Genomic DNA, 22,474 nt, shown 5'->3' with positions numbered 1-22,474 from the left:
ATCAGGAACACTCTGCTCAAGACTGTCTACAAAAGCAGTGGTCTTAGAGAGGCTCCTAGCCCGAGCAGAAATAGCGGTTTAAGACAAGCATCTGCACCTTGTCTGTTGTCTAAGCCTAGATTAATACACTGAAATTGAGGGGAAAAACCCCCAAGAACCCAGCATTCCATATTCCCTCCTCCTGCCACAAACACTTTTGGCTCCCCCAGGAACCCTTTGTGGGTTCCCATAGGAGTGTCAGCTCACAATTTGAGAAGCATTGCTCTATGGCTCCTATGCAAAGCAGATAAACCACCTCTTCCTTTGACTGATTTTATAAGGGTCCCTGAAAAGACAGGGATGAGGGACTGAAATAGTTGCAATAGCCATGGGCAATGAACTTGCAGAACCCTTTTCTGTTTTCACAGCCCACACAAGAAAGCAAGCAAGGGTGAAAGCAAGCAAGCATCCAAAATGTGGATGCTTGAGTGCCTGAGTATGGCTCTAAAAATTCTCATGGTACAGCCTGACCAACAGCCTGACAAAAACATTGACTCAGCTTTTTCCTTGGTGGGGACTTAAGATTGTCACTCAAAGTAACTGCCCCATTATATCTGAAGAGCTTGCAATTTTGAGTTGACATGTAGATGCCCAGAAAACATATTAAGGCCCTGGAAGCTTTTGAAAGCATGTAGTGAATTGTGCATACTAAGTTAATGTAATCCTGTGCCCGCAAATACTTTGAAATTTTCTGTGTGAAATTTTCTAATATCGCACCATTTTTAACAGTATGAGATTTGTAATTTAATGTTATCATTAGTACAAATACTGTGTTAGAAGCACTTTTCACTACATATTCCTTGATAAAAATTAATTCAATTAGCTTTTATTTACCTTAATGGCTTCTACTTGCTGACAGATCATCTGAAGTAAAGACTTCTGATCTTCTACCCAACGAGGGGGAGTTTTGGGAGAGAACTGAAAGAACAATGACTGAATCTTATCACGTGAATTCAAAACAATGTATTTCACAAGAATTTTGTGTTATTTGATATACCTTGTAGCTTTTAGTTGGTGATAAAGAAAATTTTGTTGGTGATGGAGTAGAGTGTTTAATTTCTGAATCAGCAATTTGAGATAGACCATTCTTGAAGAAAGGGCTTTCTTCACCACAATCCCCAAGCTCCTGAACTACTGTATCCAGCATCTCCTTGACAGTTTCTATTGGCACTGGTAACTGAGAGAATTACAATAAAGAGCTATGATTTATTCACACATTTTTAAGGCTTAGGAGTATATTCTCATGTTGAATTTAAGTGCAAATCAAGTATAAAGCACAAGTAAGCACAAAGTTTCATGTAAAAACACCACATATCACACTGACTATTCCTGAATCTATTTGTTTAGATGAGTAAAAGTGTTTGACCTGTTAAACCTGAACCTTCTAGCTTTGAATATATTATTCTTCCTTGGCAGTTTCCCATAAGGCTTTTGCCACTGTCAACTACTATTTACATGGTATATTGTGACTTGCCTTTTCCAAAGCGCAATGCCTATTCTGCATGTACATCACTACAGGACAAAAACAGTAAATGATAAGTTTCTGCATGAACTTTAACAGAAAGAAGACTCGTCTAAATAGTCTCTTTTCCTTCTGTAGAAGGACTGCAAAGCAGGGATGGGGTTCACCATTCAAGAAAGGAGAAGAGTATTTGCATACAAACTGGCTAATCTAGTGAGGAGGGCTTTAAACTAGGTTTCACAGGGACAGGTTACCAAAGTAAAAAACAAACATGGAGACCTGGGAGATGAGTCAAATGGGAGGGGCTATGGGCTATAATAGCAGAGATAACATAGGGACACGGCAGAACTGGAGGGCAAAGTAAAATCAGTATCTTAGATGCCCATATACAAATGCAAGAAGTATGGGGAGTAAGCAGGAAGAGCTTGAAGTGATAGTAAATAAATACAACTATGTCATAGTTGTATCACAGAGACTTGGTGGGGCAATACATATAAATTAGAATATTGGTATAGAAGGGTACAGCTTCCTCAGGAAAGATAGGCAGGGAAAAAAGGAGGTGTTGCCTTATTTATTAAAATGTATACAATTGGACTGAAGTTGAGATGGACATAAGAGAGACTTGTTGAGAGTCTCTGGGTTAGGTTAAAAGGGGTAAAAAACCCAAGGGTGATGTCATACTAGGGGGTCTACTACAGACCACCCACCTAGGCAGAAGTGGACGAGGCTTTTTTTTTTTTAAACAACTATCATCATCATCCAAAGCACAGGATTTGGTGGTGATGGGGGACTTCAACTATCCAGACATATGTCTGGAAAAAACACAGAAGGGCACAGATCATCCAATAAGTTCTTGGACTGGACTGCAGTGGGTTTTTTTTATTTCAGAAGGTTGAAAAAAGAAACTGGTTGAGAAAGCTACTGTGGGGGTGGGGGAAAAGAGGTGCTCTTGATTTAACAGGTAGGAATCAGTTAAAAATTTGAAAGTGGAAGGCAGCTTGGGTGAAACTGATCATGAAACCATTCAGTTTGTGTTCTAAGGAATGGTAGAATGGAGAACAAAAAAATAAAGAAAATGGATTTCAGGAATGCAGATTTTAGTTAACTCAGAAAGCTGGTAGGTAAGGTCCTATGAGAAGCAAGACTAAGAGGAAAAATAACTGAAGACAGTTGACTGTTGCAGAGAAACGTTACAGACTGCCCCCAACTTGTGACGCGATTGGTTATTGGGATACCATCACAAGTCAGGGACGTTGTAACTCAAGCCCACATTTACGACAGGAGTTGCGTGCCGTCATAAATGAGGGGCCGCGGACGTAAGTCAGGGGATTTCAGCCCCTTCTACACTTACGGAAAAGGTCGTATATGCAGGGAGTCGTAAATCGGACCATTGTAAAGTGGGGGCCTCCTGTATTAAGGGCCCAAAAGCAAACTATTTCACTGAGTAGGAAAGACAGAAAGCATGAGACCACTTTGCTTAACCAGGAGATCTTACATGAGCTAAAAATCAAAAAGGAGTCGTATAAAAAGCAGAAACTAAGTCAAATTACAAAGGATGACTATAAGTAAATAATGCAAGTATGTAGAGGCAAGATTAGAAAGGCGAAGGCACAAAACAGGCTCATTTTACTAGAGAGATAAAGGATAACAAGAAAACATTCTACAAATATATTAGAAGAGGAAGACCAAGGACAAGGTATGCCCACTCCTCAGTGAAGAGTGGAAAAAATAGTAACCGGAAACTTGGAAATCACAGAGGTGCTTAATGACTTCTTGATTTCCGTTTTCACCAAGAACATTGATGGTGACTAGATGCCTAACAGTGAATGCAAGTGAAAAGGGGGTAGATTTAGAAGTTAAAATAAAAAACCGAACAAGATAAAAATTACTTAGAAAAATTAGATGTCTTCAAGTCACCAGGGCCTGATGAAATGCATCCTAGAATACTTAAGGAGCCGATAAAGGAGGTATCATTAGCTACCATCTTTGAAAAGTCATGGAAGTCAGGAGATATTCCAGGAGACTGGAAAAGGGCAAATATTGTGCCCATCTGTAAATAGGGAAATAAGAACAACCCAGGAAACTACAGAGCAGTCAGCTTAATTTCTGTGCCAGGAAAGAAAATGGAGCAAATAATTAAGGAATTAATCTGCAAACATCTGAAAGATAATAAGAGGAAAGGTAATAGCAGCATGGATCTGTAAAGAACAAATCATATCAAACCCATCTGATAGCTTTCTTTGATAGGATAGAAAATCTTGTGGATAAGGGGGAAGCAGTAGAGGTGGTATAACCTAGACTTCAGTAAAGCATTTCATACTGTCTCGCATGACTATCAATAAATTAGGGAAATAATCTAGATGAGGCTACTATACAGTGGATGCATAACTGGCTGGATAATAACTACTCTGAGAAGGGTTAACAGCGCCCAATCATGCTGGAAGGGCACAAGAGGGTTCTGCAAGGGTCTGTTTTGTGACCGGTTCTGTTCAATATCTTCATTAACAATTTAGATATTAGCATAGAGAGAGTACGATTATTAAATCTGCAGATGATAGCAAGCTGGGAGGGGTTGCAAGTGGTTTGGATAAAGTTAGAATTCAAAACAAATCTGGACAAACTGGAGAAATGGTCTAAGGTAAATAGGATGAAGTTTAATAAGGACAAATGCAAAGTATTCCACCTAAGAAGGAACAATCAATCAGTTTCACACATACAAAATGGGAAGTGACTATCTAGGAAGGAGTACAGGCAGTCCCCGAGTTACGTGGATCCGACTTACGTTGGATCCCTACTTATGAACGGGGCTTTTTTCGCCGCAGAGGACGCGGGCGGCGGGACCGCCCAGACGCGCCGCCCCCATCCTCTGCGGCTTTGCTCCGCGTCTCCCCGGTCTGCTGGGGGGGTGCAGCTAGTGCGCCCTCCCACCCCAGCAGATCAGGCTTTTCTCGCCGCAGAGGACGCGGGCGGTGGCACCGCCAAGACGCGCTGCAGTCCCGCTGCCCCCATCCTCCGCAGCGAGAAAAGCCTGGTCTGCTGGGAGGGGGGGGCAGGGGGGCCCCCCCCCCCAGGGCAGGCTTTTCTCGCCGCTGGTCAGTGACCAGCGGCTGAATCTGGACGCCTGGGACAGAGCAGCTGGGTCGCTGCCGGGTTGGTCCCCGCAGTGCCGCACCTTGGCACTGTAGGGACCAACCTGGCAGCACCCCAGCTGCTCTACCCCAGGTGTTTCCAAGTCAGCCGCTGCTGAAACTGATCAGCGGCTGATTCCAGGAAGCCCAGGGCAAAACAGCTCTGCCTCGGGCTTCCTGTAGTCAGCTGCTGGTCAGTTTCAGCAGCGGCTGAATTGGGGACACCTGGGGTACAATATGTACCAGTTCTGACTTACATACAAATTCAACTTAAGAACAAACCTACAGTCCCTATCTTGTACGTAACCCGGGGACTGCCTGTAGTACTAAGAAAGGGATCTAGGGGTCATAGTGGACCACAAGCTAAATAGGAATCAGCATGACACTGTTGCAGAAAACAGGATTCTGGGATGCATTAACAGAGTGTTGTGAGCAGGGCACGAGAAGTGATTCTTCTGCTCTTCTCTGCACTGATTAGGCCTCAGTTGGATTACTGTATCTAGTTCTGAGCACCATATTTCAAGAAAGACAGAGAAATTGGAAAAGCTCCAGAGAAGAGCAACAAAAATGATTTAAGGTATAGAAAACATGACCTATGAGGGAAAACTGAAAGAATTGGGTCTGGTTGGAAAAGATGGCTAAGAGGACACATGATAGCAGTTTTCAAGTATCTAAAAGGGTATTTATAAGGAGGAAAATTTCCTCCTCGACCTCTGATAGGACAAGCAGGAATGGGCTTAAATTGCACTAAAGCAGGTTTAGGATGGACATTAGGAAAAACTACCTTTGTCAGGGTGGTTTAAAAGTGGAACAAACTGCCTAGGGAGGTTGTAGAATCTCTGTCACTGGAGATATTTAAGATCAGGTATTATCTAGATGGTGCTTGGTCCTGCCGTGAGAGCAGGGGACTGGACTTCATGACTGAGGTACCTTCCAATTCTAGTATTCTATGATTTAGAAGCAATACTCATCAGGGTAAAATCATTGGTATAGAGTTAAAACAAGTCAAATATTTAATTTACATTGTAACCTTACCCTAATGTTTGTTCAAAAATAAAACTTCCTTTTTCTTGTAGTTAATTTTCAGAATCTTGACTACAATATTGATTTCACATTTTTTAAAAATAAAGCTTTTTAATAATTGTATGTGAAATATTTCAAAATAGAAAAAAGCCTGTTGACACTGAATAAAAAGAGAACTCTGCCTGGTTTGGTCTTAAAATGTATAGGTCCTTCTTAAATACTGAATTTGGAAAGTGTTCATGTTCTATCAAATTCTAAAAGGATATTTTAATACATGAAATTTCCTGCTGACACATGGAATCCATCAATAATAAAGCAAACCAAATTACATACCTTATCAATTACTGAAGGGTCTGTAAAACTTTCATCAATGATCTTTAATAGATAGTCTCTACTCTTTTGCAGATAACTTTTGCACTCTTCTTGTTCTTCTGGTGAGACTGCATCATTCTCAATCTCTTCAGCCTTTCTCTGGAAAATCTAGCCAACAAAGTACAGGAAATTCCCAACTTACAAATGGGTTGTGTTCCAAGAGTTTGAGAATCAGTTATTTGGAATGCTGAACATATTTTCCCATAGCAACTATGTTATAAATGGTGTTTAGGTTGCCAGGCTAGCCTACAAAAACCTAGTTGACCCACAATGTAACTGTGATACCGTATATTTGCAATGAAAAATAGTAGAAAACAATACTGTTCCAATATTAATAAACAGAAAAACAATAAAACTGACTAATAGTTTATTTAGCATTGAAGGCTGGTGATTAAGGAAAGGCAAGTTTAGGGGAAAATGAGGAGGTAGGCAGAGATTCTAAAGGGGACTTCTGGGCATTCTTTGGCCACAGTGCCAGATTAATAGAGCTCTGCAGGAATACAAGATTTGTATCCACATCTGCAAAAATGAACAACATATCCGCACCCATATCTGTGGATGTGGATACCTGTGGATATAAGCAGATATCCACAAATTTGTAGGGCTCTATATAGATTAACTTTCTAGGTGTCTGGGGTTATTCGATGTTTGGAACTGCCTTGACTCTGGGGTGGAGCCAAAAGTGAGGGGCTCAGAGTATGGGCAGGAGCTATGGGTTGAGGCAGGTGATGGCTCTGATTGGGAATGTGGGCTTTGTGGTGGGACTGAGGCCGCTTGGGGTGCAAGAGTAGGCTCCAGGATGGGGGACCTGAGTTTGGAGTGTGGGAGGAGGCTCAAAGCAGGAGGTGCGGGTGCAGGGTCTAGGTGGGAACTAAGGTGGCTCAGGGCGGGGTACAGAGTCTGTGTGAGAGATAGTATATATGGGAGGGACTCAGGACTGGGGCAGCGGAGTTAACTTGGGACATCTCTTTGGTGGCTCAGGCCTCGGAGAGGCCAGGGGACAGTTGGCTCTGCATGTTGACCTGCACTTATCTGCAAGCACAACCTCCTGCACCTCCCACTGTTCCAGACTCCTGGAAAATAGGAGCAGCAGGCTCAGCAGCTGTTTGGGAAATCCCCAACCCTATTCCCTAGCCAGCATCCTGCTTGTTTCCAGCCACCATGCCCCTGCTTCCTCTGAGTCCTACGTCCCCTGCTGGCTCAATGTGAACGGGGACAAGGAGTAGAGCCTGCAAAAGGGTGACGGCCAGAGGATGAGGCTTACTGAGCTGCTGCCAAGCCCATGTAAAAAAAATGTATAAAAATAGTAACTGTTATAATGGATAAAAAGTATACATCAATTATACTGTTAACAGTTTAAACTCCATGGGGCTGCTGCAGTTAACAGGAACTGAGAAGCATGAGCTTATCAGTTAACTGGTTAACAGTTTAAACTCTTACATCCCTACTCATTACCACCTGCTGCTCTACTGAAGGGGAACAGACTTATTTGCAGAAGTTTGTAACTGGGAGAATGCTGGTAATTTTTTTTTTAAGCATATTGTATTAAGAACATAAATTAAAATAAATTACACCTACTAGTGCAAGATTCCAATATGAAACAACATTTTTAATAGCTTCAAGTGCTAGCAAAGCATCCTCAGTTTTTCCATCAACTGCATCCAACATAGCAAATGCTATATATGCCTCCTCTTCGTAGTCTGCAACCTGAGAAACCTATCAAAAGAAGGTTTGTCAAAAACTAAACACAAAGTAAAGCTTGCATCCACTAAGCAACTGTTTGATACAAAAGTACATTTAACCTTACATTCTGGAAATACTTTAAAAAAAAGCATTTCAATCGGAAGTTTATTTCCTCTTTTAAAAATGTCAATGTCCTTTTTGTATTTTTGAGCAACTTTTGAATAGTCATGTGACCGCACAAAATACGGTCAGTTACACAACCATTTGATAGTTCCCAGGGACACAGCTGGCAAGCAGGGTGCTCCCAGCTCTACTCGGGATGGCAGGGGGAGCCGGTCCACAAGGAGAGAGAGTTTAAAAACCAGCTCTCTGTGTGGACCGGTGCCTGCCACCTCATGCTGCTGCCTCTAATGCAGAAGCAACAGTACGGGATGAGAACAGCCCGTCTGTGGGAGGTACGAGCTCCTATGGGACAGAGGTTGCTCCAGAGCCAGATCCCCTGCGGACAGGGGCTGCTACCACAAAGCAGCCTGGGTCTGCCACAGACAGAAGCTGCCTCATGGCAGCCACCCGTCTGCTGCGGCCACCACCTCGGATAGAGGCAGCAGTATGGGCAAGCAGCACCATGCAGCTGGGGGAGCCAGCTTATTCTATCAGAGGCAGCAGCACCAGGGTGGACATGGGGCTTATCAGTTAATAGTGTACTCTACTACACCCTGAAATCCCTACATGTACACTTATCTACTACATTTTCCTAAGGCCCAGAGGTTTCTCATAGTAACCATGATATAATCATTTCTTTTTACCAAGCCTTTGGAAGACTAAGTAGACTGCTGTTAGCTCTGGGCTTTTCAGTAGAAAAATGAATCAAGCTGAAGTCCAAACAAAAACAGTTACTGAAAGATGATAGATTATGCCTCATGCAAGATGTTTGGTCAAGTTATTCTACTTATTACAAGGAAAGAGACTAAAAGACACACACGCAGCTCTTCACCCCTGAAAATACGGCTCGTGAAGCCCCCTCCACCTCCCCAGGCACCCCTACAAATGGCCCCCAGCTCCCTGTGCTCACCAGGTGCAGGGGAGCCGTCTGACGTGGCAAAATGGCAGTGGCTGATGGTAGCCTGATGTGGACAAAAAGCCTAACCCACAGTTTTTAAAGGAGCATCATCCTTTTCGTTTTGCTCAATAACTCTGGCTGGTTGGGAGCTCTTCCTTTTTTTTGCGCTCAAGAATTATGGTGCAGCTCTTCACATATTTTCTACCGCTGCTTCGGCTCTCTTTAATGGGTTGGACACAGCAATAGCAGAGTTCAATAATGAAAGACAGTGAGCAACAGCTTAACACCAGAACAGTGAAACTCAAACTGTGGGTTGGGACCGCAAAGCTGGTTGCAAGTCATGACTGAGGCCAAATATACAAACCTGGAAGACTCGCTTAAGATACGCAACTCCAGCTACTTAAATAATGTAGCTCGAGTCAACGTACCTTAAGGTGAGATTGGCGCCGTCCTCACAGTGGAAGGCCAATGGTAACAAATGCTCGTCAGTTCCCCGTAGTCCTCAACTATCAAGAATACTGGTGCCAACTAGGGGTGCCCTTAGCATTTGACTTAGCTGGTCTTTACTAGACCTGCTAAATCCAATGCCAGAAGATTGATCTATAGTGCATAAGTATAAACATGTACACATTGGGGTTGCCGGTGCTGGTTTAAAGTTTCTAGAGTCCGGAGCCAAAGCTGAAGCCCAATCCCCATTGCAAGGGACTAAAGCCCAAGGGCTAGGTGGCAGGGTTAGGTTACAGGCCCCATAGCTTGGGGCTGAAGCCCTTGGGCTCTGCCCTCCCCCCAACCTGGGAAGGTTCAGGCTTTGTTTCCCCCTTCTGTAGTCATGTAGTAATTTTATTGTAAGAAGGGCATCAGTGTGTAGTGAAGTTTGAGAACCCCTGTATTAGATCTAGGTTAAATTAGGCATGAGGAAGAATTTCTGGCAAGGTTATTAAAGCTGTTAAGTAGTGAGGACAGCAACCAAATTATTGAAATGCACAAAACCCCACTAGAAATCACAATTCTTAACTTATCTGAAGCACTAAAGTGAAGCTGGTTCTTTTTTTCCACCCAAAACATTGTTTAGCTGAAAAATGCAGATTTAAGTTGACAAAAACATTGCGAATGTGTGTCTGTTTCAGAAGATTCTATCAAAAACAGTTTTAGATGTGGGTGAGGCAATATCAGGTTCTATTGGTGGGAGAGACAAGCTTTCGAGCTTACACAGGTTTTGGAGGAGAACTCTGGGTAGAAACTCAAAAAGCTTGTATCTTCTCCCAATAGAACTTGATCTAAAAAAATATTACCTCACTCTCACTCTCTAATATCCTGGGACCAACAAAGCTACAGCTACACAGTTTTGGAAGAGTCACAAAACCCCTTTTACTCCACAGTTCAGTGGTCAGGGCACTAACCTAAGGTATGGGTAGACCCAGATCCTTGATGGAGCTGTTCTACTTATAAAAACTGATTTATACTTAAGCCAAAGAAACTCTGAGAAGGTCTCTATAGCCTGGCAGGATGCTCACCCAACAGGGAAAACATCTGGGTTCCAATCCTTAGTCTGGGGCAGTGATTCCAGATCCCATGTAAGTACTCTTTTAGGCTATTGGGTAAATGGGGCCACCACTATTTGTTTTGTGACTCTAGCCCCAAATGTTATTTGATTTTATTTCAAAAGGCAGGTGTCCAAAATTCAAACACAAAATATTTTGATGGTTCCAAATTGAAGTCTCTTCCAACTTTGTTCATTAAAAAAGGTTATGTATCAATGCAAAAACACAAGATTTTTCCAAACTGCCAGTGAACCAATACAACATAGCTCCACAATAGAGCAAGCTTCAGGTAACTTTCAGCCCTTCAATCTTATCCAGCTTATGTTCGTACCTGTATATCTGCACTATGGAAGTGTTTGAACAAAGGATCAATAGGTTCAGGAACACTTTTCTTCTTTTTGATGATTTCCAGAATAGGCAAAACTTTTCTCCAATAGTAAACGCTGCGTCCAATGTACTCCCTTTGGTCATAGAAAGAGTTTAGGCTACTGCCCTGTAAAGGAAGCAGAAAAGCAGTCATTTTTAAGGAATTTCAGCTACTTAATATTTTTCAGATTGCTACTGTTTCAATTAGTCTTCAAAAGGTACTTATGCACCTGTCTGACTCGTCAAGTGAACCTCATACAATCTCGGCCTTAAACAAGCCTATTTAATGCAACATAGCTATATTAAAAAAAAGGAGAGATTTTTAAAGGACCAGTAGCAAATGACCACTGGGAAAAGAAATGCAAAAAAAGTTATTTCGTTTGGCATAACATGATCAGGTGAACACGTAATAAGTTTTCAGTTTATTTCTATTCGTTGTTAAGTTAATGATGAAGTATTTTACAACACTTAAAACAGATTATGTAAGCTATAAACAGGGCTTGACAAATAAAATCTACTCGCCGCAGGTGAGTGTACCAGCTAGCAAGTGCAGGGGCGGACTGGCCCGGTGGGCCGTTGTGATGGCTGGCCGAAGCCCGCACTACAGGCGGCACAGCCCCATCTGATCTGCCGGCTGGTGGAGAAGCAGAGCACTGCCGGGAAGGCGGAAGTGCGGTGATTCCCAGCGTCGGGCTGCTTGCGTGCAGCTCCGGCGTGAGGAGGTGGGGCACGAGCAAGAGGGCGGGATGCCGGCAGATGCCAGGATGCTGGCGTGACGTGGCATCCTGACATCACGGCTGGCGACCGCTGGATTCAAAAAGGCTCCGGCAACCTCGCAAAATGGAAGGCAGAGCCAGGTAGAGGAGGGGAGAGGGTCAGGAGAAGAAGAAAGGGGAAGGCACGAAGGGACAGGGGTGCAGGAGAGAGAAATGCCAGGGGGCCAAGTGCAGACAATGAGGAAAAGGGCAGGAGGGAAGGGGTAGTGGGAGGGGGGACAGGGTAAGCGCATTGGGGGCTAGAGGGGGGAGGGGAAGGTGCTGGGAGAAGGCTTGAAAGAAGGGGTGGGCATGAGGAAGGCGAGGATGGAGCAAGGCATGTGTGATGGCACAGGGACACGAGGGGAAGAGGGTGGTGAGGGGGTGGGTATCAGGGAAAAAGAGGGCAAAGGGGGCAGGGCAGTGAGGGAAGGGGGAGGCATCAGGAGGGTGCAGGTGCCAGGGGATTCTGGAGGTGAAGCAAAAGGGCAGACACCTACAGGGGAGGGACCAGCACCAGAGGAGAGAGGCAGGGTGTGTAGAGGGAAGTGTTAGAAGAGGGGATGAGGAGGGGTAGCTCACATGATCAGAGTGGGGCTACTGGAGGAGTGGGCACAGGGGGGAGAGAAGGGCTGGTGGAGGGGGCAGGTCTCAGGAAGGCTGAGGGCAGTGAGAAGGGCAGGAGTCAGGACAGCAGAGGAGGGTGAGAGGTTGGGAGGCAGCAGGCACCAGAGGAGCTGATGGAGCAAGGGGAGGAGACATGGCAGCAGAGAGAAAAGGTAGAGGTTTATAAGATGTTATTAATAACAGGTGATATTTATTAATAACTTAATTACTGTTCTTATTCTTATTAGGAATTTATGCCATTAAAAAAACTTTTTTTGGGGGGAAGTGGGGAGTGGCGAGGCCCTCTGTCTGGCGAGTAGGGTTTTCCGTAATTTGTCGAGCCCTGGCTATAAAGATGTTATAGTTATAACTACTTAAGTTCTAATGAAGGTAAAAACATTTTTACCGACTTACTGTTTTATGAAGACATTTTGCCCAGTGAACAATTAGGGCAGGTTGAAGTCCATGCTTCCCTAGTGCTCTGAGTGTGTTTATTTCATGCTGGACTAGAAGCCGCAATTTTGCTGCTGTTCCTGGTCTGAAAAATGAAGATGACACATTGCCCAATTAGCCTGATCTATTTTACGGGAGAAATTTTGCTCAATTCATTACAGTAATGCAAATAAATTCTTATTATGCAGATTATCTGTTTTAAATTCCTTTTTAGTTTCCCATTTACCACATAAGCAGAAATACACTAATCAGGGTTGTGCACCCCAGATAGGCTCTGAAGGATTTATGTAGGACTACAAGGTCAATTAACGTACCTGGCAGCACCTATGAGAAACCAAAAGAAAATATAATTGATAATGAATACCTACTGGGGAGAGACTGGGCAGGGATTATAAAACTAATAAGTTTTCAGCAAGGAGAGTCTGCAGTCACTGTCTGGGGAACAGAAGATGTACAGGAAGGTGTCTGAAGGAACAGACCCTGGTTGCCAGCTAAAGGGTTTGAAGGCTAGTACTGAGAGTAGAGATGGACTGGGTTCCCCTATCAGCCACTGAGAAAGGTGACGTCAAACATTCTGGGTATAAGAACAGAACCCAGAGACAGATGAAAAACCAGCTATAAGATCATTGAACTACAGCTGGGCTGGGTCTTACAGTATAAAGGTCACCCCTTCTGGTGTATCAGCTTTAATCACAGGTAACAGTGAAGAGATGGTGGCATTGACTTGTATTTGGGCTAGTTGACCAAGTGTACTACTCTTACCCTTATTTAGATTAAAGGTAGCCTTACTGATGGTACAGTGACACCTTCACTTGCAGTGCATAAGTAGAAGTACATGCTAGGAGAGACTACAGTCAACTGATTAATTGTGCTAAGATGATCATGTTAAAAGTAGCTTAAATGTATAGAATGTAAAAATAAATAAACTTACATTGTTTTTTTGTGTATGAGGTTATAAACAGCATCCCACCAGTTTCTTTGCCTTTCACTACAGAGCTGTTTGCTCACTGGCAGTGGTAAAAACTGAGGTTGATGTGAACTGTAGTGAGTATTAAACGTCTCTTGTAATTGTAAGTGGCTAGTAAATATCACTCCAAGTAAAAATACCTGTTTTCATAAAATAAATGCATGTTACATTGTGCAATTCATAGAATCATAGAATAATAGGACTGGAAGGGACCTCGAGAGGTCATCGAGTCCAGCCCTCAAGGCAGGATCAAGCTCCGTCTACACCATCCCTGACAGATGTCTATCTAACCTGTTCTTAAATATCTCCAAAGGGAGATTCCACCACCTCCCTTGGCAATTTATTCCAATATTTACCACCCTGACAGTTAGGAATTTTTTTCCTAATGTCCAATCTAAACCTCCCCTGCTGCACTTTAAGCCCACTCCTTGTCCTGTCCTCAGAAACCAAGAGGAACAAATTTTCGCCTTCCTCCTTGTGACACCCTGAAAACCGCTATCATGTCCCCCCTTAATCTTCTTTTTTCCAAACTAAACAAGCCCAGTTCATGAAGCCTGGCTTCATAGGTCATGTTCTCTAAACCTTTAATCATTCTTGTCGCTCTTCTCTGTACCCTTTCCAATTTCTCCACATCTTTCTTGAAATGTGGCGCCCAGAACTGGACACAGTACTCCAGCTGAGGCCTAACTAGTGCAGAATAGAGCGGCAGAATGACTTCACGAGTTTTGCTTACAACACACCTGTTGATACAACCTAGAATCATATTTGCTTTTTTTGCAACAGCATCACACTGTTGACTCATATTCAACTTGTGGTCCACTATGACCCCTAGATCCCTTTCCGCCATGCTCCTTCCTAGACAGTCGCTTCCCATCTTGTATGTATGGAGCTGATTGTTCCTTCCTAAGTGGAGCACTCTGCATTTCTCCTTATTAAACCTCATCCTGTTTACCTCTGACCATTTCTCTAACTTGCTAAGGTCATTTTGAATTATGTCCCTATCCTCCAAAGAAGTTGCAACCCCACCCAGTTTGGTATCATCTGCAAACTTAATAAGAGTACTCTCTATCCCAATATCTACATCATTGATGAAGATATTGAATAGTACGGGTCCCAAAACAGACCCTTGAGGAACTCCACTTGTTATCCCTTTCCAGCAGGATTTAGAACCGTTAACAACAACTCTCTGACTACGGTTATCCAGCCAATTATGCACCCACCTTATCGTGGCCCTATCTAAGTTATATTTGCCTAGTTTATCAATAAGAATATCATGCGAGACCGTATCAAATGCCTTACTAAAGTCTAGGTATATGACATCCACCGCTTCTCCCTTATCCACAAGGCTCGTTATCTTTTCAAAGAAAGCTATCAGGTTAGTTTGGCATGACTTGTTCTTCACAAACCCATGCTGGCTATTCCCTATCACTTTATTACTTTCCAAGTGTTTGCATACGATTTCCTTAATTACCTGCTCCATTATCTTCCCTGGGACAGACGTTAAACTGACCGGTCTATAATTTCCTGGGTTGTTCTTATTCCCCTTTTTATAGATGGGCACAATATTTGCCCTTTTCCAGTCTTCTGGAATCTCCCCTGTCTGCCATGATTTTTCAAAGATCATAGCTAAAGGCTCAGATACCTCCTCTATCAGCTCCTTGAGTATCCTGGGATGCATTTCATCAGGACCTGGTGACTTGCTGACATCTAACTTTCCTAAGTGATTTTTAACTTGTTCTTTGTGTATCCTATCTTCTAAACTTACCCTCTCTCTGCTTGTATTCACTACGTTAGGCACACCTCCAGACTTCTCGGTGAAGACCGAAACAAAGAAGTCATTGAGCATCTCCGCCATTTCCAAGTTCCCTGTTACTGCTTCTCCCTCCTCGCTAAGCAGTGGGCCTACCCTGTCCTTGGTCTTCCTCTTGCTTTTAATGTATTTATACATTTTATACATTGTAACAATTCTCCACAGTGTAGTAAGTTACAGTGCTTCAGCTGTTTCCTTACTTCAAGGTCCAATATGCAGATAGTTTCAGGAGCATTGGTCTCAAGTCGTGATGTTTCCTGGGGTAAGCGGAAAAGTTGTTTCAACCATTTGTGTATTGCAGGTAACACTGACATCGAGTTCCCCTGTAAACCAAGCCACGTAAGATGCTGGAGACAACCATTATGCACTCGGATTGCACCTAAACAGCAAAAAATGACTTAGTTTGTATCAGTAGTATACAGAAATGTTAAGGTGATCAAAGCTGCATTTTATTCCATTAAAATATTTATTCAGTTATGAAATCTTTAAAAATTATAATCCAACCATTTTGGTTTCCTGCCTTTGAATCTACTTCTTTTTCTACAACTAAGAGAAAAAAAGTCAACTGTTTAGGTCCCCAGGCCATTCCACAAACAAACAGATCTCATGAGTTATCTTTTTTATTTTAGATATAGAAAGGCCACCATCATCTTATTTATGTGGTATTATGGCAGCCAAGTTGGTTCCAGATTACTAGAGAGAAGAGACAGGTAAAGTAATATCTTTTATTGTACTATTGGTCAATGACAGACAAGCTTTAAAAAACTTACAGAGGAGTTCTTCAGGTCTGGGAAATTTAGAGCATCACAGCTAGATACAAGGTGGAACAGATTTTTAGCATAAGTAGATAATATATTTCCAGGTACCATTCAAAGTCACGTGGCTCATTAATAATCCTCAAATAGAGGGGAAAATGAAGGAGTAGAAGGTAGTTGGGGGAGTTGTTAGTGGGTTATAGGATGGATGAACACTTTTAATAAAGCATAGTAATAGAAATGTAGCCGTGTTAGCCCTGTTTTGTGTTTCAGCTGGACCAAACTATGTAGCACTTTAAAGACTAACAAGATGGTTTATTAGGTGATGAGCTTTCGTGGGCCAGACCCACTTCCTCAGATCAAATAGTGGAAGAAAATTGGCATGACCATATATACCAAAGGATACAAATATGGTCATGCCAATTTTCTTCCACTATTTGATCTGAGGAAGTGGGTCTGGCCCACGAAAGCTCATCACCTAATAAACCATCTTGTTAGTCTTTAAAGTGCTACATAGTCCTGTTTTAATAAAGCAATTACTCTGTATCGGACCTATCAATTCTCATCTACAAAGGAAACATGCACGACACCCACAAGCCTGGAAACATAAATCCATTAACTTTGTCAGACACTAAAAATCAGACTGAACAGAGATACTCTGTTTATGGCTTATACATAAATCTATAACCCTGCTATTAAACGCAAGCGGCTGGCCCATGCCCCCTCACTGTGGCTTGTGGAGACCAGGCTACAGAACTTATCCTGCCGTGCAGATTTCCAGGCCTTGGATGGAAGGATCCCAAAACTTGGGCTGCAGCCTCAATCTGGAAATCTGCACTGCAGTTAAAGAGCTCCACAGACTGAGGCCCATGAGCCTGAGTCATACAGTGGGTTAACAGCAGCACAGATATCCACTCAATACATTTCACAGTCCTGAAGCAGAGCTCTATGGGAACACAAACTTGACTCTCCAACAAAAATTGGCCCAATAAAACACCCACCTTATCTATTTAATCAGCATCTTAAACATTTGCCTACGTTCACATTTCTAAGTGCTCACACAATTAACTATACTTTCAGGAAAGTAAATTTGGTGTGGGGGGAGGGGGAGTCATGAGCAAGTGGAATAATATCCCCATACTTCAGTGCAATGAAGTCTTATGACCTCCATGATTTTGCAGATTTGGATGGAGTGTTTCAGATATCACTTCAGACATCAAAAGTGCACATGCTGCATCAGCCTTAGCTGTCCATAGTCACTTGGCAGCATCCTAATTTTTCCCCCCCACTTTAACCACCCTTTTCTTCTCAATCTCCACTTCTTGGACTGTAAAATGAGTGTAAAAAAAACCATGTTTGTTTATTTTAGCCATCTGGTGAATAATGTGTGCTCCTACTGGAGCAAAGAAGTTTATGCTTCAAGACCAAATGCAGAAGAGTTATTTTGTAGCCAACAGTGCCTGCTTATAATAATGAATTTTGCAATAAAGCTAACAAAGATATCCATTTAGGTCAGCTTTTTATTTTTTCAAATCCCTGTTTGAAAGAATATTTGTGTAAGTGTTTATTCTGCCAGAGTACAGCTGCTTGACCAACTCTCCAAAGTAACTACCATTTCAAACTATCTAGCTAGGACAGCCCAGGAAGTCTGCACAGCATATGCTGTTAAAATTAAAATAAGGATGCTGGAGTATGATATTTAAAACTGGAAATTCACTGGCCTATGGAATATCTTTCTTTTAGATCTAGGTGTGAGCTCTATAACACTGCATCCTTTGCCACTATCAAGTGTTCCTGAGTCATGAGTCCTTTAACAAAGGTGTTACTAATAGATTATCCTCTTCAAGGAACTATGGCTCTTAACTTACTTCACTCCTGTCTCTCAGCCAGGTTTAATGATCTTCTACAGATAATCCAAAGCTGCTAAATTTTCTTCAAGCATTTCTGTGAAAAATGGGTTGCTTGCCTGAGGCATCCATGTTAATATTTGATAAAAATCTATGTTACAGCCACATTGTAGATTTTCCAAAGTCAGTTTAGCATAAAGACCATTCATCCTTGCTTGCAGTCTGTACTATTTGCAGGATTGTTCTTCAAATCAGAAGAAACATCACTATAAGATACAGACAGTAAGCATAAAGTGTTCCTAAGTGATGTTCCTTACCAATATCATATCTGACAAGTTCCATATGGTCTGGACCCTGTACACTGACACTTCTGACATTATCAGTGCCAAGGAAAGATCTCTCTCTAGACGCTCCATTCTCAAAAAGTGCATCAAATAAAGTAGACTGCCCACTCTCATTTGCAAAAGACTCCACAATCTCTTTATAGAAATCTTGCTTGCCATGGCTTAGGTTTAACAGCATGTGACCTGAAAAACAAAAACATTGATGCAGGATTTTAAGAGAGTAGTGCAGTATATAGAAAGCATGTCTCATCAGATCACTAATACATGTCAAGGATTAAAGATAATGGGTGAAATCCAGGCCCCACAGAAGTACATAAAGAAACTCCCACGGATGTCAGTTGGGCCAGGATTTTACTCCACGTGTTTTCAAGTCTTTCATAAACATCATTTGAGAGGCAGCCGAACTAAAGAATTCTTCAATCCTAAACTCAAAGATATGAAGTCTTTGTAGTATTAGTATAATATATAGTAAAACAAGAATCTTGGTATTCCAGGAACCCTGGAATTAATACTCCCAGAGGAATTGTGTCACTGCATAAACAGAATTTATACCCCTCATGGATTTCTTTGCCTCCCCACAGAAAAGTGATTCCTGATGTGGAAGCAGAATGAAACCACAAAACAGCAGTCACATGAGGAAGCATTGTTTCAGGTGCTGAGGAAGGTTGGTACGAATGCCTGGAACAGCCATTGGAGACAAAGCAATGCTGGAGTAAGGGAGTGGAGAAAACACACGGGCTGGACCATCATGTGTGAGGCTTTACGTGGAAGGGCAGGGCTTTTTCTGGGGAGAAAGGTGTGGGGCAGGCTCTGTCCCCTCAGGTAGCACAAGCCTACCTGTTTAGTGAATGGTTCCAACTTCCTTTGTGAATCCACACATTTTACGGCTCCTTTATATTGTCAGAATGGTGTAAAGGACAGTGTGGCCTTATAAATGTTTATGATGCATTAGTGATGAGAACTGGTCTACATTTTTGGACTAAAAACATTTATATCAAAATGTGCTCCATGTACTGTTTCCTACTGACTTTTCTGGAAACAGTCAGTAGTCAATATAAATTGCGAATCTGATGCAAAAAACCCTGAACTTATGGCTGAATATATTTGTTGACTAATAACTAGGGATGTAAAAGGTTAACTGGTAGGAGCAACTCCCTGGGGGGAGTTGGTCAGGGGGATGTTTCAGCCCATGGGGTCTTCCAGAGCAGCCCCTGTTCATGGGGGGCCTGACCACCCCCCTACTGCCCTGGTTACAAATTACGCCAGGAGTGGGGCCAGCAAGGGCTGCTAGCACCACTTATGGTAAGCTGGCTGCAGAGCCCACAGCGAAGCCTCCTCCCTGGAAATGGGGCTGGCAGGAGCCTTGTCCCTGCCCCCAGGGAGGCTTCCCTGCAGGCTTTTCAGTATAAAGCTTATTTAAACTTTATACTCAAGAGACTGCAGTGCATGTAATGGCTATGATTTTTAGCAATTACAAAGTTACATTTTTACATTCCTACTACTAACTAAAAATAAAGGATCAAACAAAGGATCAAACCTAATTACATTCTATTATGTAAGGGGGGGGGTTTGAGGATTTTCTCCCATGCTCCCCACTCCCATTCTGCCTCCATTGTATTGTACTTTCAATACATTACAAAAGTAATTGAAATCATTGTGATTATACTTTATTTTAACAACTATGTAGAATTTTAATTTAAGCCTCAGTAGTACATTTCCTTCAACGTGTATAGCTACTGCTTAAATAGAATGATCCCTTGCAGAACAAGGGCATTTCTCAAAAGCGCCACATCCTAAGTCTTTTGATCTCAGTACATTTATTATTTGTACTATAAAGATGTAGTAGAAAGACAGTCCCTGGTCTTGAATTTATAATAGGTTAATGACAGAAAAAGGTGGCTCAAAACAATGGATGGTGTGATGGGGAAGGAAAACATAGTAATAATATAAAAATGTGTATTTAAAAAAAAACTAGTAGGGCATAACTGATAGCATCTGTAGCGGCTTTGGCAAAAATAATTATGAAAGGATTTAAGACTAAGGTAGCAACTTCAACTTTTTACTTTTTTGAATAGATACAAGAGTTTTTTGTAGTTTAAGAATATTGAAACAGTTCAAAAACTAGTGCACTGCACTGCTAAGTTCAGAGAAAATTATGAGAACTTAGTGTTTCAGAATCAGACTTTTCATATAAACTTACTGGAAGCTTTGAACATTTACATTAATTTAAACAGCAAAACGTTTAAATACACACAAAGTCACTAAAGAACCATCTCTTGCATATGCCATGTGGGAAAGAATATATTAGTCTTGTTTTAAACAATTGCAATTAATATTTTTATTACCAGACTGGCTCTGTCGATCACAGGCTAACATTTCCAGCATATCATGTCCCGCTTGATCTGCCTTTATTTGTTTTGTCTTTGGCCTAGGGACCTGGTGGGAATTACACAAAAGAGTCAGGAACCAAGAAGTTATTACTGCAAAAGTTAAAGTTAGAGGGGAGTTTTTGCTAGTGAAAAACAATTTTTGGATTTTCTATTGAACATGAAGGGAATGTATGTGTCAAGCTACTACTTTTCAGTTACCTTCCTCTGCCCTTAGACAGACTTAAAATATGCATTTTTGCTAGAAATCGCTGGGAAATGTACAATAGCAAGATTAAGATGGCACGAACGCAGACTATTCCCAGATTATGGGTGCTAAGGTAGAGGGCGAGATTTTGATTTAATAAGGTGTAGTCTCAGAGCAAAGATAGTACATTCTAGATTATAAAAATGCTAATCTGACGATAACAAAAGAAAACATGCACTCACATACCCCAGACTTTCTACAAACAACTGTAAGGTGATAAAATATTCTTTAACAGTTGTAAGACATGTACATAATTGCTGCATATCTAAGAATTACAGTTCAAAATTTTAAAAAATATATTCAAATGCATAATACAAAAAACCTGAAACCCGCTTACCTGAAAAGCTATAAGGTAACACAAAGCTGCCAGTTCAGATACAGCTCTCCACTGCTTTTCACTGTGCTGGGCCATTTTCAACAAGAGAGTTCCAGCATACATGTAAAAGTGGCCTCTCATTTCCAGGAATGTATTGGACAACTCATCATTCCCACTCACGTATGGCTTCACGGATTGAAGAGCATGATCAAAGCTATAGTACAAACAAAAAGTCATTGAAACTAAGGAAGCTGTATACAGTGGTTTCAAAGTTGCAGTTTTGTCAATAAGATTATTTAACTGTTAGGTCTGCATGGCAGTCAATCAAACGGCTTGATGCAACAGAATCTCAAATTTTCAAAGCATTTTTTAAAAATACTTTCTACTTGCATGAGTGAATCTTATGCTTTGGTATGCTGTTCCCCCACTCTCCAAACCACTTCTTTAGCAAGGATACCCCACCTCCCCACCATGCCCCTTGACCCAGCTCTCATACTGGCATTGCCTCAAAAATGAAAGGAACTCTTCAAGACATGGCTACACCTCTTCACCGCAGGTAAGCTGATGTTGAGATGGGGAGAAAAGACTGAATCATTTGGTGCAAGATAATAACAAAATAAACAAGTGGAGATAAAAAGAGCATGGAGAAGGTGATTAGACCTAAATGAGCATGTGTTCTGAACTAACTAGAGCCAGGAAAAATCTAAATCTTTTAAATGTTTTGCAGGAATTTGAGCAGCAGCTACAAACTGGTACATGAAACATGTTAAAACTCTGTTCCTGGGGACAAATGATCAGGGCTCAACAAACAGTGTCATCTACTTACCCGTAGCGAGTAGATTATACCCCGGAAGAGCCGGCGCGGTGCGATCTGACCATGCGCAGAGCGCAGAACAGCGCAGCTGGCGAGCAGTGCTCGCCACCACTTGGCAAGCCCTGCTAATGAGGGTAACACATTCTTTAAGTGATCTGACAAGATCACAGCTCTTGTTGGAAATGTTTCAGGATGTACTCATTCAAGCACCATGGGATAAAATGATAGAAAAGGGAAAAAAACCAACACCCAAACAAAGCAAACAGGTCTACAGATAATACTGCAAAGAAATACTATTGGATGAGAAACTATATACAGGCAGTCCCCGAGTTACGCGGATCCGACTTATGTCGGATCCGCAGTTACGAACGGGGTTTTTCTCGCCCCGGAGGACGGGAGCGGCGGGACGCCCAGATGCACCGCGGTCCGCCGACCCGTCCTCCGGGGCGAGAAAAGCTGCTCCCCGTCTCCCTGGTCTGCAGGGAGACGGGGAGTAAAG

At 42.2% G+C, this 22,474-nt stretch overlaps 1 protein-coding gene across 2 annotated transcripts in view; it reads right to left on the bottom strand.

Annotated features, from left to right (window-relative positions):
- The window catches only part of LOC102450376 (RANBP2 like and GRIP domain containing 4), a 67,443-nt gene that overhangs the window by 32,058 nt on the left and 12,911 nt on the right, over nt 1-22,474 (bottom strand). For both annotated transcript variants that reach the window (XM_089775403.1, XM_075917913.2), the window contains exons 7-17: nt 21,183-21,375; nt 20,557-20,647; nt 18,185-18,394; nt 15,466-15,644; nt 13,420-13,595; nt 12,450-12,573; nt 10,640-10,801; nt 7,603-7,740; nt 5,986-6,132; nt 1,037-1,216; nt 874-957 (exon numbers count right to left, since the gene is read on the bottom strand). In XM_089775403.1, the coding sequence (XP_089631529.1) occupies nt 874-957; nt 1,037-1,216; nt 5,986-6,132; nt 7,603-7,740; nt 10,640-10,801; nt 12,450-12,573; nt 13,420-13,595; nt 15,466-15,644; nt 18,185-18,394; nt 20,557-20,647; nt 21,183-21,375 (1,684 nt within the window). The remainder of the gene's footprint in view (nt 1-873; nt 958-1,036; nt 1,217-5,985; nt 6,133-7,602; nt 7,741-10,639; nt 10,802-12,449; nt 12,574-13,419; nt 13,596-15,465; nt 15,645-18,184; nt 18,395-20,556; nt 20,648-21,182; nt 21,376-22,474) is intronic.

Source organism: Pelodiscus sinensis, chromosome 1 (assembly GCF_052426305.1).
Source record: "Pelodiscus sinensis isolate ZL-2025 chromosome 1, ASM5242630v1, whole genome shotgun sequence".
Taxonomy (NCBI): domain Eukaryota; kingdom Metazoa; phylum Chordata; order Testudines; family Trionychidae; genus Pelodiscus; species Pelodiscus sinensis.
Note: the sequence above shows the minus strand (reverse complement) of the source record. Positions and strands in the feature narration are given on the sequence as shown.